The 16201-nt window shown below is 23.6% G+C and overlaps 2 protein-coding genes across 4 annotated transcripts; one reads left to right on the forward strand and one right to left on the reverse strand.

Annotated features, from left to right (window-relative positions):
• Positions 1 to 4953: 4953 nt before the first annotated feature.
• Positions 4954 to 12843, reverse strand: LOC126903300 (uncharacterized). 3 transcript variants are annotated; one of them, XM_050681429.1, is made up of 16 exons: positions 12589 to 12843; positions 12370 to 12526; positions 10493 to 10635; positions 9080 to 9269; positions 8812 to 8954; positions 8363 to 8516; positions 8159 to 8301; positions 7890 to 8052; positions 7204 to 7661; positions 6979 to 7135; positions 6771 to 6907; positions 6595 to 6707; positions 6054 to 6345; positions 5670 to 5980; positions 5461 to 5562; positions 4954 to 5402 (listed from the first exon to the last, which is right to left on the reverse strand). In XM_050681429.1, exons 1-16 carry the CDS (start codon positions 12638 to 12640, stop codon positions 5289 to 5291), a joined length of 2829 nt encoding a protein of 942 aa, XP_050537386.1. In that variant the 5' UTR covers positions 12641 to 12843; the 3' UTR covers positions 4954 to 5288. The 3 variants fall into 3 exon arrangements, with proteins under 3 accessions (XP_050537386.1, XP_050537377.1, XP_050537395.1); XM_050681420.1 differs by having other exon boundaries at positions 6595 to 6710; XM_050681438.1 differs by lacking the exons at positions 10493 to 10635; positions 12370 to 12526; positions 12589 to 12843 and having other exon boundaries at positions 6595 to 6710; positions 8812 to 8949; positions 9080 to 9223.
• A 1690-nt stretch (positions 12844 to 14533) lies between these two features.
• Positions 14534 to 15421, forward strand: LOC126903483 (uncharacterized). Its single transcript, XM_050681653.1, has 3 exons — positions 14534 to 14702; positions 14769 to 14879; positions 15152 to 15421. The coding sequence occupies exons 1-3, from the start codon at positions 14682 to 14684 to the stop codon at positions 15326 to 15328; spliced, it is 309 nt and encodes a 102-aa protein (XP_050537610.1). The 5' UTR covers positions 14534 to 14681; the 3' UTR covers positions 15329 to 15421.
• Positions 15422 to 16201: the final 780 nt, after the last annotated feature.

Consider the following 16201-nt stretch of genomic DNA (forward strand, 5'->3'; position numbering starts at 1 on the left):
TTTCGAAATTTTTTCAATTTTTTTTACTTAAAAGTGCCATAACTTTTTCAAAAAAAAACATATCAATATAATTTTTTTTTACATAGATGCATAATATCATTACCTTTTATTTGATATATTTTTTTCATAAATTTAAACCTTAACCTGCCCACAAGAGGGGATTTAAAATGACAACTTTTTCAACTTAATTTTTGAAAATGTTCCGGAAGGTCTGACACTTTTATATATATAACAATATTATCTATACCTTAAATTAAAGCTTATGTAATATACTTGATTATGGAAAAAAAATTTCGGACTTTATTTTATCTTCACGGTGAAAATGGCTACCAAATGCTATTTTTGTGTGAAAATTTTCGATTTTGTATTTTACATTTTTAACTTTATTATGCTATAACTTTTTGAAAAATTTATGGATCAGTACAATTTTTTTATGAGGAGTAGTATTCATATACATCTTTCATTTGACATACTGTTTTTTAAAATCGGACCATTTCCCTATATACGAGGGGGTTCAAATCTAAAAAATGCATGTAAAAAGTAGAACTTTTTCAACGTAACTTTTGAAAGTGTTCCGGAAGGTCTGACACTTTTATATATATCTTAAATTAAAGCTAATGTAATATACTTTATTATGGTAAAAAAAAATTTCGGACTTTATTTTATCTTCATGGTGAAAACAGACATCAAAGTTTATAAAAAAAATTCGATTTTTGTAAAAAAATTCTTTTTTATATTTTTAACTTTATAATGCTATAACTTTTTGAAAGATGTATGGATCAATATAATTTTTTTTTTATAGATGCATGATGTCTTTACCTATCATTTGGTATATATTTTTTTTCATATCTGACCCTTTACCTGCCCACAGGGGGGGTTTAAAATGACAACTTTTTCACAAAAAATTTACTTTTTCAACTTAAATTTTGAAACTGTTCCGAAAAGTCTGACACTTTTATTTATATCTTAAATTAAAGTTAATGTAATCTACTTTATTATGCGAAAAAAAAATTTCGGACTTTATTTTNTCTACTTTATTATGCCAAAAAATATTTTCGGACTTTATTTTATCTTCATGGTGTAAATGGCTACCAAATTCTATTATTATGTGAAAATTCTCGATTTTATTTTTTACATTTTTAACTTTATAATGCTATGACATATTTAAAAGTGTATGGATCAACATTATTTTTTTATAAGAAATAATATTTTTTAATAATCCCGTTTTTCATTCGACATACTTTACCTTAATCAGGATATTATAAGGAACTAGCAGTTTATGAAGCTTTTGGAATAATCCACCAATTTTTAAAATTAAACACTATCTAAAGATTTGCATCGAAGCGTTTTTTTTTTATAGTGATTTTAATCACTGTCAGATATCATTATACATGATCCATCTATGCCACGTCACCACTGTGCTGGGTTTTTTTTACTTAAAACTGTCTTAAATTTTTCTAAAATGATCAAATTAATATATATTTTTTTATAAATCTGACCCTTTACCTACCACAGAGAGGATTTAAAATGAGAACTTTTTTAAGAAATTATAAAATAAAAATCAGAAAATTTGAACATTTAAAATTTTTAATAAACTTGTGTTTATTTATGAATTTTTTTTTTTTTTAACAAACACCACAACATTAATGATAACTTTTATGTAAAATTGGGAAGGTAAAATTTAGTTGTAGTCTGCATTTTTTTTGTTTGTTCATAAAAATGTTCAACTTTCAATAGACCTTTTAATGATTTATACCTTAAAAAAAAATCTAATTTAATCTAATTGAACCATCAACTTTTTCACAAAAAATTAACTTTTGAAAATGTTCCGAAAATACTAACAATATTATCTATACCTTAAATTAAAGCTTATGTAATATACTTTATTATGGAAAAAAAATTTCGGACTTTATTTTGTTTTCAACGTGAAAATAACTAACGTATGCTTTTTTTGTGTTAAAATTGTTGATTTTATATTTTACATATTTAAATTTAAAATGCTAAAACTTTTTGAAAAATGTATGGATTAATACAATTTTTACTATATATATCTATAATAATATACTATACATATCCTATATACAATTCTATATATACAAACCCAGCAATTTCAAAAGCTAAAGCCGCCGATTGATCTAAGCTAAGAGCCAATTAAAACTTTCAAACATTTTACATGGTAATAAAATAATGACTTCAAATTAAAGAAATTTATAATATTTATATGTTGAAAACAAACAATAATTTTATAATTAATATTTTTGTATTAATTTTAGCGTTTTGTAAAATTGTGCAAATAAATTATTTGTATAATTTTGATTCTCAAATAATACAAAAACAAAATATATAAAATAAACTTTTACATTTTAAATATAATGAATGCTTAAATAACAAAACAAATGAATGTACATTGTTTAAAATCCCATTATTTCTCAAAAAAAAAAAACACCATTTTCATTAAAAACAAAATTCTTGTCATACAACGAACATTTTACAGACCCATAAAAACTATTTTATAGTACTATTTATTGATGAAACTATTAAATAAATTTTAATTTAAGATTATGTAAATTTCTTTGAGTAATAATAAAAATGGTCATTAACTAGAATTGAACGTTCGATAAACGCCGCACTTTTAATATAAGATTACATTATATACAAATATTCTAAATAATGTTATAAATTATAAATCTTCCCTGATAGGCTTAAAAAAATATTTGTTCTTTTTTTTAATTTTTCATAAGTTAAACAAAAAACAAGTATAATGCTTAATTTAAAAAACAAAGTGATCATTTCTATAGCAATTAAAGATTTTTATGATTTACATCCTTAAAGAAATAATCATTATTTTATTGTATTTTTTATTAAACACTATTACATATTATTTCAAGTATAATTTTCAATCCTAATCATTTATAATATTTTTACATATCTTATGTGTAAAATATAATAACCCTAGCATATTAATTAGCTATTATACAGTTAACTAGATACCAATTGTAAAATTAACTTATGAAAAAAACTAGAATCATTATATAGAAGTAAAATATTTTTAATGATTTCAATGTTAGTAAATAAAGTATAAAATATCTTTGTAAACTTAAATGGTTTTTATAATCAAGGATGGGATTTTTTAGGTACATTAATTATTGTTCAGTAAAATAATTCAATTTTTAAAACTAAATTAACTGTTAATTAAATTTAATACTCACCATTTGTTCTCCATTAAAATATAAATATCATAAACGAGAATTATTAAAATATAAAGAGCTCTTCATATTTACACTTATTTTAAAGAAACAACAATTGTAAAAAATAACGAATATATTAATAAGTTATGATGCGTGTAGAATTGTTAACGTGTAAACATCACCGATGTTCTAATAAAAATGAATTTCCTTAAATAAAATTTTAAATTATAACCATGGTCCTTGAGATTTCATATTTAATTGTATGGTAAGTTATGATAATAACTATCATCTACCACAATAACAGTTAAGCATGAAAAATATAAGAAAAAAAGTTTAGAAGAAAAAAAATATTTACCCGTGGAACTTTCTCAAAATCTTATATAGTAACCCGGCGTTCTATTTAATTCTTAAAGAATAGGATAGTCATAGAATAAAATATTCTTTAACCTATTTTACATTCGCATAGATATTAGTAACAGTCACTTTTTTTTTTGTTAAATTTTTAAAATTTGCATAAGTTTAGTATCACTTCTTTTTTTTTAATAAAATAATAGGTGTTGGTATATTAGTAATTAATCCTGCACTTTAGAAATTAAATCCTCTTAAAAAGCTCTGTAATGTGTACCTTACGTGAACTAATTTTACAAAGTATTAACAACAATGTAATAGTCTATATAGTCTAAAGTATATTTGATATTTTTTTGATAACACTATTTATGCATTTAGAATTTCTTAGTAAAATAGCTTACTTGATATTTTCATTAAACTTCTACGAATTTCTCGTCAATTTTATTTTCGTGTAAATTTATTCTTAAATACATTACCATGATTTTTCATCTAGTCTACGCGATTTAGGTAAAATAATTAGATAAAACTTTTTTTTATTTCTATTAAAATATTAAATTATTTTACATAAAACATGTTAATTAATTGGGTATAAACCTGGTATTTGATAGTATTTACAATGAGCTTAAAAAATTAAAAACTCTAAAAATGTAGAGTAATTTAATATTTTAATAGAAATTCAAACTATCATAAAATTTATCAGGACACTTAATTAGTATTATTTGGTTTTTTTTTAATTACGTGAATTAGTTGAAAATCATTATTCTCAACACAATAACAATTGTAATGTTTTATGTACACTAATGAAATATAAAACTCAAATAACTAGTTAAAATCTAACAGAAGAATGTATAAATAGTGCAACTTAATTATTTATATTTTATTTTTTTGTTGTTATTATGATTACTTTAGCATTCTTAATTTAACAATATATTTTTTTAATTTAACTGAAGCGTTCATAATTTGTTAAGATTTGCTAAAGGAATCAATAAAAAAAAATGTTAGCGGAGAGCTGTTTATTTATAATTTATGAAATTCATTATATTTTAATTTTAATGCAACGTGTCGCAATAATGATGATAAATATTTTATATATACTCCTAAAGTGGTCAGCCTGGCCGAGTGGGTAGAAACGTATGTTTGAAGTCGCGGGTTCGATCCTCAGGGTGCCTACGAGATTTTTCTTGTGATTTTCTGGATGATGGTGTCTGGTCTCTGGTGCAAGCCGGCCATAATATCCGTCTCGTCCATCATTGATCTAGCCAAGAACTATCTTTGACTCCCTAACATGTGAAATAGGACCACCCCCTCTGTAGCATATTAAGTTCGGAAAATAAAAGGATGTAAAACTGATATCTATAAAATATATACTCCTAAATTAAACATATATCTAAAATTTTTAATGAAAAGAATCGTGGTATGTAGTATTTAAGTGATAACTATAATTTAATTATTATAAATATTATTTATTTATTTTCAATTTAAGTTCATAAATAAAATTGATTTTATACTTCTTTAAACCCGTATTTAACTATCATTTCTATACATTTTTTTTTTTTTGTAGTAAAATTGTTTGTTGTAAAATTTATTTTAATTTGACTCTTATATAAGACTCAAAAAATATAATTTTGCTTCCAAGAAGTAATGTATTACAGAATGATAGTTATAAAAATTAATTTTGTCTCATTTAAAACTATTCTGTCAATAAAATATTGTTTCGTCAAACCATATAAATATGACGTTTTCAAATGCTATTTAATTTGGATTTATCCATGGCGTAAATTGTAAGCTTTGTACCCGTAATACAGATTTTTCATGATTCCAAGTAGGAAACCAGTAAGTGTTATCTCTCCAAAAATTAATTAGAGCCTGGAATCATAGCAAAATTTGAATGCTATATCAAATACATTAGTTATTAAAAATATACTTTTATGTCATCATTTTTCCATGGCTTAGCATGACTATTGCTCTGACAATTATTTGGAAACCTTACCATGCCACCGACTGATACACCAATTGAAATGTAAAACTGTTTAAAAAAATATCCGTTTAAACTTTGGTGTATTATACATTATAAATTATTTACTAATTTATTTATTGATGAAGTATTGTTTAAAAATTAAAATAGTAAGTTACCTCAGATTCATGTAAGATATCTAATGGTAGGTAGGATAAATCCAAAACTTGTTTATTACCATCAATTTCAAATTCCATTATATCAGGAGTCCAATTAATTGTGTATGTATGATAGCTATTCGACCAAGATGTCCCGGAAGATAATCTCAATAGTTTAGTATTTATCTGTGCATTTTCATTGCCAGCTTTAATACCAAAGTTCAGAACGTTAGAACTTTCATCGATATTATTACAACGTAAATTAGTGTTTCCGGCTATTGAAGCTATCACAATTTTCAATTGTTCGTTACTTTTACTGACCAATGCGATTTCTATAATGAATATTTTAATAATTTACAATAAATGTCGAATTTACTATGATTTATAACATATAAAATATTATACCAGGTACAATCCAATCTCCAGATGGGAAGCTTGCTTTAACTTCAACTTTACCATAAAGAAAAGAAAATGAATTTCTTGTTGTCAACTTTCCTGATATTACTGGAGGTAATATATTATACGAAGAAGCGGTTTTAGTACATTGATCAGATTCTAATACTTTAGTACATCCATTCAACGAAATACTTCCTCTTTTTATAACGCTATCATTTAAAAGTGTTGGTCTTATTATAAGTTCTCCATTTTGAATGAAGATATTATTTATAGAATTGTTGTAAATAACAAATTCATAATCCTGTTTTCAAAAAATGTAAAAGGTTAAAAATAATAGTTAAACTATCTTGATAGTCTTAACTGCTTAATGTTTAACACAAATAGTGACTTATACTCATGAAGTAATAAAGCTTAATTTATTATACTTTCTATTTATTAAAATCTATGTAGTATTCTTCTTGATAAGTTCATTTAATATTGAAACTTAAATTAATTGATTAAAAAACTTATTTTTTTTAATAAAGTTTTAAAAATTAAAATTTTTATTTACTGGTGCATTGTTTCCTGCCATATATATTTCATAATTCCACAATGATTCTAGGTTTAAATTGTCAAATTCTTCCAAGATGGTATTTGTATCACGATTGTCTAAATTTGGCTCATCTACTGACATATATACTAATAAATATAATTACTTTATAGTAAAATTTTATTTTATGTACAAACTTGTTAGTTTTAAGAATTTTATTCTGTCACTATCCCCACATGTTTGGCTATTATCACCCGAACACATATTGCCACATTCTGAATCATCTACTGCGTTGTCATTGGCTGGGATGCGATTTGTACAGTAGCAATTAAATCTACAAACAATTAAAATTAAAATTAAAACATTATCTTATGCTAATAATTTTAGAATAATGAAGTTAAATACTTAGCAACTCCAGCATAACGGTATCCAACTTCCTTACAAAGTCCCGAACACCTACTAGGTGAATTTGTATTGACGAATTCATATTTTACAGTATGTGTATTCAATCCATTTTCATCCAAAATAAAACATCCCACATCTCGATTCTCAATATCAAGATCTGAAAATAAATACCTATATATAATATATATAGTTATTATAAATAAAAGCCATATAAGTTATTATAACCTTTCAAACCAGTAGTAAATACGCCCATCCGCCAACCGCCACCACAAAATTGATTGGCATCTCCTGAACACTTGGTATTACATTGATTGTCCTCTACCTTCGAGAAAGTTGACTCATTTGGTGGTTGATCGCCACAAAAACATTCAGATTTATACGTTACTCCTGCGTATTTGAATCCTTTTTTAAAGCAAAGTTTTGTACAAAACGATGGAGTATTAACTGGAAAAGACTTCGAATAGCCATTAAATATCCGGTTGTCTGCCGATTCTTCATAACAGCCTATGTAATGATTACTCATTACTGTAGTTTCCCATTTTAATCCTGTATGGTATACATTGATAACATTATTTCCACCACACTTTTGATCTCTTGCGCCGGAACAAGGAGTATGACAAGCCGATTCGGATTCCGCTCTTGACTCCTCTAATGGCCTTTTAAAGCTGCACATACATTCCCTCCTAAAATAATCAAAATATTATTGATAAAACTAAGTTATTAAATTATTTTAAAGTATTAAAATTTCGTTATTAAGATTGGATACAAAATGTCTTGCACAAATGAAACAAATATTGTGAACATAAGAATTTTAAATGCATTTTTAACGATAATTTGACAAAAAATAAAATTTATAAATATCAAAAACAAATAACAAATTAAATTTGTTTTATAATATTTTGCATAATTACCCAGATACTAGAGCAGCATATGGAAACCTTCGTGCATAGCAACTATATACACAATATTTTGGGGTGAGATTAGGTACAGTTATTCGCCATCCGTCCATTATTGGATGTCTTCTAGAATTTTGAAAACAACCAATTGCGTGTACTCCTACTCCACCGGTATGATCTTATCAATATTAAAAAAACATACAATTTTTTAAATTTATACATTATAATCACTAGCAAATAATATACATTTAATAACAATATGTATAACGATACTATTTTAATACCATTATATAATGTCTTATAGACGCTATAACCATTGTTTCCACCACAATATTCAGAAGGGTCTTCTACACATGATGTACTACAAAAATTTTGATCTCTCTTCAGTCTATTATTTACTGCAGCTTTTTGACACTCACACACATCACTAAAAATTTAAATATTGAAAATTTTAAAATCACTCCAAAATAATTTGTGTAGTAAAATACCCTTTTAGAAGAGCATATTTAAATGTTTGAGAATTGCAGAGATTCATGCACCGCTTTGGGCTGTTATTAGTTCCCATTTGGAATATTAAAAGTTTGGTTTTGTTTTTTTTTTGTTCTTCTTCAAAACATCCAATATAATTGTTGGCAACATATTCTATAAATTAATCGTTTGGTTAGAAAACAAAAATTTGAATTTTAAGGAAATTAAAGATATCTAATTTTCTTATACAGTTTTACTTTAAATTATTATTATTTAATTATAAGTTTTATAAGCATTAAAATTATATAGCAAAATTTGACATTTTTAAAATTTTCCTAAAATATAATTTTTGGACTAAACCCTTTTCATAAATAAACGATTCAATTATAGTTTAAAACTAGTATAATATGCGCAAAGATTATTATTGTTACTTTTTTTTAAATAAAATCGTGTTTTGAACATTACTAACCTGTAAGTCCTGTAGCATATATACCTATTTTCCATCCTCCACCGCAAAATTGATTTTTGTCACCACTGCAACGAACATCACAGTTTGAGTTTTCAACTACAGACGTTTTAGATGGTCTTTGATTTCCACACCAACATTCTAATCTAATTAAAACATTATATGTTAATACAAAATATTAATTTAACCTGTAACTAGTTTTATTTTATAAAATTAAGATGAAATTCTATTTAAAAAAAAAATATATATATATTTAAGATTGAAATCATACCCATAAGTTACACCAGCGTATACGTAACCCTTTTTAAAACATATTTCTGAACATTTTTGTGGAGTATTATGATTATTGGGACCAATTGGATTTTTTAGTAAACGGTTTTCTTCGTCATTTGCATTCTCAGCGAAGCATCCCAAGTACATGGCAATAGGGTAACTACCGCGACTAACTAAACCCGAATTAACTAAAACATACATATTCTTTTTAGTAACATTAATAAAAAAATAAATAAATAATGTCCAATCTAATTACTTAAACTAAAAATAGTAGATATTTTAAAATCTACTTATTTTTAAGTTTGTTTAGACAAAAAACATTCTATATCTAATTAGATATATACTCAACAAATAGTATATGTTCAGACATTAAGAACGATGCCGGTCTGTTTCATGTTTGGACCCTCGGCATGTATTTTCTAATGGACTCCATAAAATATTATTTAGAAATTTATCATATTATGAAATTAACTCTTTTGTAGAGAATGAGGATTTCCTGATCTTTTTTAGAAGCAGAGAGATGGGCTTTACGTCTTCACATCATAGGATGTAGATAGCATTGAGAACCCATAAACTATTCACATTTATCATAAAAATATTTCGAAAAGCCCCCAGCGGATTGCTGAGCAGTAAAAGTCTTTTAACGCTAGTCACTTTATTACTTTTAAAATAATTATATTAATTTTGTTAAATTATGATATTTTATTAGTTTCATATAATTCTCGATTGATCAGTTATTAATTAATTTTTAAATTTATTCCTTATACCTTATAAAGGTGACAACTTTATTTTATAAACTAGTCAATTATGTATATTACCATTTAAAAAAATTAAGTTGATACTCAAATAAAGTATAAGATGACTGAAAAAATAATTAATAACTAATAAACAAAGAAATATGTGGAACTAAAAATACCAAAAATAATTTTTTTAACATAATTGAATAGTCATTAATAATTCAATTAATTAATTATAAATTAACTAATTATAAATAATTAGGGAAATATGACACATTTTTTACCAAACAATTATTTATGTTATATTATTAGTTTTATAGTATAAATACATCATTATTTATAGAATTTATGTGTAAATAAAATTTTAAAATATACATACAGTAATTCGATACAAAAAAGATTTAGTTTTTTTATTGAGTGATCAGTTTTGTAAACCCACGATTTCAATTATTTGATTTTAAATAAATCTATGAAAGTATTAAAAAATTAGAAACATCTATAAAAAATATATATATATTCTTCTCTGTCTTATAAAAAATCAATATTAAATTGTTTTAGATACACTATAAGTTCATAACAACATGTTATTTGTTTTTACATCGACTCAAATATATTTAAATTTCAATTAAATTAACTAACATTCTATGACTCTAGATGTACAAAATTTTACTAACTTGAACTATCTGTAATATATGCAGAAACAAAATTTGGAGGGCCTCCACATGATGCTGTAAGATCTCCAGAACATTTTTGCTTACACTCATGATCATACTGCCTCATTAATCTTGAAATATAATGTTTACTACAATGACAGGTGCTATAGAAAGAACATTTTCCATAAAAATTAATCAGGAATAAAAAACTTTATTTTTATTATTACTTATTTATAACTAAAAAACATGATTATAATATCGCAATAATATAATCAAGGTTAGTATGAGAATAATACAGAGCGATAGGTTGGGTTACATAAACCACTTAATTAATCGCAAAATAAATACAACAATGGAAAAATAATTTTTGATTTTTTTTAGTTACTTATAATTCTTGATTTATCAGTTAATATTTACTTCTTAGATTCATCCCTTATAACTAGAGGGGTACTTACTTTATTTTTTTAAACCGTAACATACATATTTAACTATCTTATAAAATAGGAAATAATCTTATTAAAAAAATGACTGGTCGATAACAACTTTTGGAAAAGTACTTTAGATGTTATTCTCATTTTTATAATTATGAGAGACGAAGATTACGGCAGGGATATCACTAGTGTTAAAAATGGCAGCATCCACTTTATACCTCCAGTTTATACTTGAAATTGTTAATAACTTCTGAAATTACTAGTTCAAAAGTTGTTATTGACCAGTCATTTTTTAAATTAGATTATTTCCTATTTTATAAGCTAGTTAAATATGTATGTTACCTTTTAAAAAAATAGAGTTGACAATTCTTTAAGTTATAAGGGATGATCATAAAAAGTAATTATCAGCTGAAAAATAACAACTAAAAGAAATGAAAATTTTTTTCTCAGTATTGAATTTTTTTTAAAGTAATGGTGTGATTTATAATAAAACGATCATCCTGTATAGAAATCATACGAAATTATATTATATTATATTAATGATTTTAGATTAAACATTTAATATACGTCTAAAAAATACACTGAAGAAATATAAGTATTAATCATTGGTGTTGGGATTTAAATAATTCAAACTCTAACATAAAAAAACATATCTGCCTGACGTATTTAATAAAAAACGAGATGTTGTTTTTAAATTAATCAAATATTTTAAGAAAATATATTATTTATTATAACATAACACAAAAAAACTGATTTAATTACAATTATTAAACTCTCGTACTTATTAAGCAATATGCCATTGAAAATTTCCACTATGATGTTATCTATTAGAACAACATTTTATGAATAATTTGAATCTTAAATTATATTTCTTATAAATACTATGGAAAGAAAAATAAGTTTTTACAGTCAAATTACTGTTACACTGACGTCAAAAAATAATTGGTTGGGTGTTTTAATATTTTAACAAGCAAACAAAAGTGATGATTGTCACTTTTAAAATAAAACATTAAATCATTTAATTGCAATTCAAAAATCTCATAAGTTTTAGTTTCAAAAATACTGAAACAACAAATATTTTAATACTATCGAATTATAACTGTAATAATAACAATTGTAAAAAATATAATTACGATAATTTTTAAATTTTATCTTAATTCAATGTTTAAAATTTAAATAAACATTGAAAAATATATTAGAAAGAATAATATTTATAAATATTTAGTATTAGAATTCTCTAAATTGGTTTCTAATATTTTCATATTCATGATCATAAAAGATAAGCTACCGAAATTAAATGCAAAAAGACATAAATAAATCATATAATTTATTTTAAATTATTTTATTTGTAAATAAAAAATATCAATTAAAATTGTTAATGATTTAGTAAAATAAGTAAATTTATTAATAAAAAATGAGATACTAAATTATATAAAATTATACATTAAAGTATGAAATAATTCTTACTCAACTTTGATGTTGGCAAAAAGGTAAGATTTTCCATGGCAAAGTTCAGCGCATGATTTAGGTGAAATTGAAGTCAGAACATGGGATTCTTCACCTAGTGATACTAAATTATCTTCTATGTAACAACCTAAAAACTTTGGGCTGGCTTTCTGAGAAACTATAACAAATAATAATAACTGGGTACAATCCGATATATTTTACGCTTAATATTTTAATTACCTGAAAGTGCAATGAAGCTTATTATAGAAAAAAATAGATACGGCAAATTCATTTTTCCTTCTAAATATGAGTTTATTCTATTTATGTTCAATACTTTTCATAACACCATACTGCTAGTTCGTGGGTAATTAAATGAAATATACAACTAACGAATGTAAATGCATCAATTTTCACATTCAATCGAACAAGTTAGCTTATAAGGCTTGTTTCACAACTTGTATACATTTTGTACTTCGTTAAAAATCGATTATTCAGTATATTATATATATACGTACATACATTTATATATATACCTTATTAGATATGTAAGAGTGAAACAAACCTAAAACCTGTTTATCAAAAATTTCCCACCAATTACATGTAGTATAACAGATTTATTGTTAATGAAGTAATAATATTGTATCCCTACCTAAATATTTATTTTTGTATGATAAGTATATATATAAATATATGTGTGTATGTTACTAAACATTTAGTTCAAGAAGCCTATAATATTAATAAATGCGTTAAAACAAACAATTAATTTAACGTTAGAACAATTATTCAGATAGAATTCTTTTTTTATCTAAAATTACTTAAATGGGTTTTCACCACTTCAAAAAAAAGTTATCAATAAAATACATAAGATGAGCAGAATAATATTTGAAAACTTAGATGAAATAAATTTTCCCTAAATTACAAATACATTATGTTAGAGGTATAATTTATCATTAAATGAAAAAATTGTAGTCTAATTCGTAAAATTCCTTATTCTAAAATGTTAATTTTTCAAAAGAAGAAAAAAACGTTTTATGATATAAAATTAAGTTAATTTGGTTATACTTTTGTATGTGATTTTTCATACAAGAGTAAATTGTTATATTTGATACAGTGTGCTTTTGAACGATGCGTTTTTTTTATTATAACTTAAACAAAGCATAATCACAAAATCACAATTTTGGAATTAGAACTTTTATAAATTAGACTGAAAATCAAGAAGTATAAAAACTATTATTGGCACAAATAATGTTAGAGACTAGGCATGCTTAACGTTATTTTATAATTAAGTTTAACGTTAATAAATATTTAAACGTAATACAATTATTTTGTTTAACGTTTATAATATTAAAACTTTATTCAAATTTTTTTGTTTTAACAGTATTACTTTTTTACTTTTGTCTTTAAAATCGTTGAAATCATAATTCATTACAATAAGCAGTTTATAACATGGATAAATTACTACCTTTTTCTTACATAGAACTTTTTCAAATGTTTAAAGTACCTATTACATCTCCAAATTTTTGAAATTAAAATAATACTATTTTAATTCGATTAATTTCTTTTATCACTTTAATAAAAATTTTATAAGTTATTCCAAGTGGATTTTGATTATATTTTTAACAAATCTGTACTTAATTTGACTATTTATTCAAAGTAAATTATTTTGATACTATTTAATTTTCTCTAAATATATTAATTCTAACACTAATTAGTAATGGATATACGAAAAATGTAATTTTCTTATTAACGTAATGCTCGCAAGATAGGAAGAATTTTTTTGGCGATGGTTTAATTTCTACTGTTCTTCATTTAAACACGCTTATATTAGTTTCACGTGTTTTCTCTAAATATTAATTTGTGAAGTAAAGCTACGGATAATTAAATAAGATAAAAACCCAGAAAAAATTCTCAGAACACCCTTGGAATTGGTTTCATTTTGTTTATTCATTCTTATAGATGAACAATTATTGCTAAAAAAGTTATTAATTTATTTCAATATGTTTACTGTGTATTGTGTTAATTCATGATTTTAGTAACTTTCTTTAATTGGAGAAAGATTAAAATTTAATTCCTTTGACAACAGAATATTGATATTGAATATATTCATATTTAATGCGATCTAGTGATGATATTATAAACTATTCAACATTTAGGTTATGGTTGAAATATTAAAAAATTTTCTAATATTTATAATACACACATAACCGATTCAAAATTAATCTTAGATTATCAAACCTAACTATTTCAACCTAAGTTGTCAGAATTTTTCATTCAGTTTTTTAATTAATTATTTTCTTATTTTTATAATTAAACTACAATTTTTAAATACAACTATGCCAGAAGGAGAAACAGAAGTAAATATAATTAATTTATAGATTTAAATATTTTTTTCAAACTTTAATCAATAATTTATATTTTAGCCAGTTTCATTAGTTACTATTAAAGAACCAGTTGATTTAATCAGACTAAGTGTTGATGAACGTATTTATGTAAAAATGCGTCATGACCGTGAATTGCGTGGACGTCTTCATGTAATTATATTTTTAATTATTTTGTATTAATATCAAGTATTTCAAGTGTTTATCAACAAAATTAAAAAAAACAAAATTACCACATTCATATATGTTTTATGCTTTTAATATAATAATAATTAAATCATATATTTTAGTAATTATTTGTTTATATAATCGTATAGTAAAATAAAATTTGAATATTAGTATATTATAATTATAGGATAATATATATTACTTGGTTTTTTAACTTAATAATATTTTAGTAAAAAATAATCATGATTTAATCTTAGGCATTTGATCAACATTTAAATATGGTACTTGGTGAAGCTGAAGAGACAATCACTACAGTTGAAGTTGATGAAGAAACTTTCGAGGAAGTGTATAAAACTACTAAACGTACTATTCCAATGTTATTTGTTAGAGGAGATGGTGTAATTCTTGTTTCTCCACCATCAACTACTTCTTAGTATAAATATTTTTATTTATTTCTAATGATATATCTAAATGCTGTATCAATTTTCAAATAGTTTATTTTTTATTAAACATTCTATTAATATGAATATGTTCTATTTGAAATCTATCAATAACATTCATCTATTATATTAAAATTTAATTTAATTATGTTGAAATAATCTTGAATGAAATCCTTAGTCTATATGCATTCTTTGTAAATTTCAAGGTTTATTTTGTACATATTTGTAATCTCTCTCTATATATATATATCATTTTAAACTTAATTTAATTCATTTTTGACTAACCAAATTTTTAGAGTATAATCTATTGATATAATCACTTTTCAAGATAATATTAGTATGAATTACATATTAAAGTAATTAATATTAAAATTTATTTTAAATTAAAAATACAATTTAAAGTCATTGGTTTAATTTAAAAAAGTTACAATGAGAGTGTCATATCTTTTTTGAAATATAACAATTTATGTAAGACTATATTGCTTGTTGATGGAGCCTCTTTTTATGCCTCAAGTCCATAACTAAAATTGTCTAGAAACGATTAATATAAATATTAGATGAGCAGAGAGGATAACTATTTTATTCGCCTTAAAGAATGCATAATTGAACACATTTTTGAGCAAGTCAATAATGATATAAAACTTATTAAGAAGTCTCATAGATCTAATAATCTCTACTAGTTTATTTATATATATTACAAAGTCTAAAGAGCACCTCATTTATTAAACACCACCTCGTTAATTATTTTCAGAGATCAGAATACAAATTTTGTGAGTGAAACTACATTTATGCATGGTTTATAATATAATCGAATTATTATTAATAAATTATGGAAACACATAATCATTTAATGTATTCATATTTTAA

This window comes from Daktulosphaira vitifoliae, unplaced genomic scaffold (genome assembly GCF_025091365.1).
Source record: "Daktulosphaira vitifoliae isolate Bord-2020 unplaced genomic scaffold, ASM2509136v1 Scaffold_1, whole genome shotgun sequence".
Taxonomy (NCBI): Eukaryota; Metazoa; Arthropoda; class Insecta; order Hemiptera; family Phylloxeridae; genus Daktulosphaira; species Daktulosphaira vitifoliae.

Bases quoted from the DNA above. Each gene is read 5' to 3' on its own strand.
- LOC126903300 (XM_050681420.1), bottom strand. From the start codon at position 12,640: ATGAATTTGCCGTATCTATTTTTTTCTATAATAAGCTTCATTGCACTT. The intron at 12,527-12,588 runs GTAATTAAAATA...TATTTGTTATAG, and splicing joins AAGCTTCATTGCACTTTCAG to TTTCTCAGAAAGCCAGCCCA. The intron at 9,270-10,492 runs GTTAGTAAAATT...TGTATGTTTTAG, and splicing joins ATATATTACAGATAGTTCAA to TTAATTCGGGTTTAGTTAGT.
- LOC126903483 (XM_050681653.1), top strand. From the start codon at position 14,682: ATGCCAGAAGGAGAAACAGAA. The intron at 14,703-14,768 runs GTAAATATAATT...TTTATATTTTAG, and splicing joins TGCCAGAAGGAGAAACAGAA to CCAGTTTCATTAGTTACTAT. The intron at 14,880-15,151 runs GTAATTATATTT...ATTTAATCTTAG, and splicing joins AATTGCGTGGACGTCTTCAT to GCATTTGATCAACATTTAAA.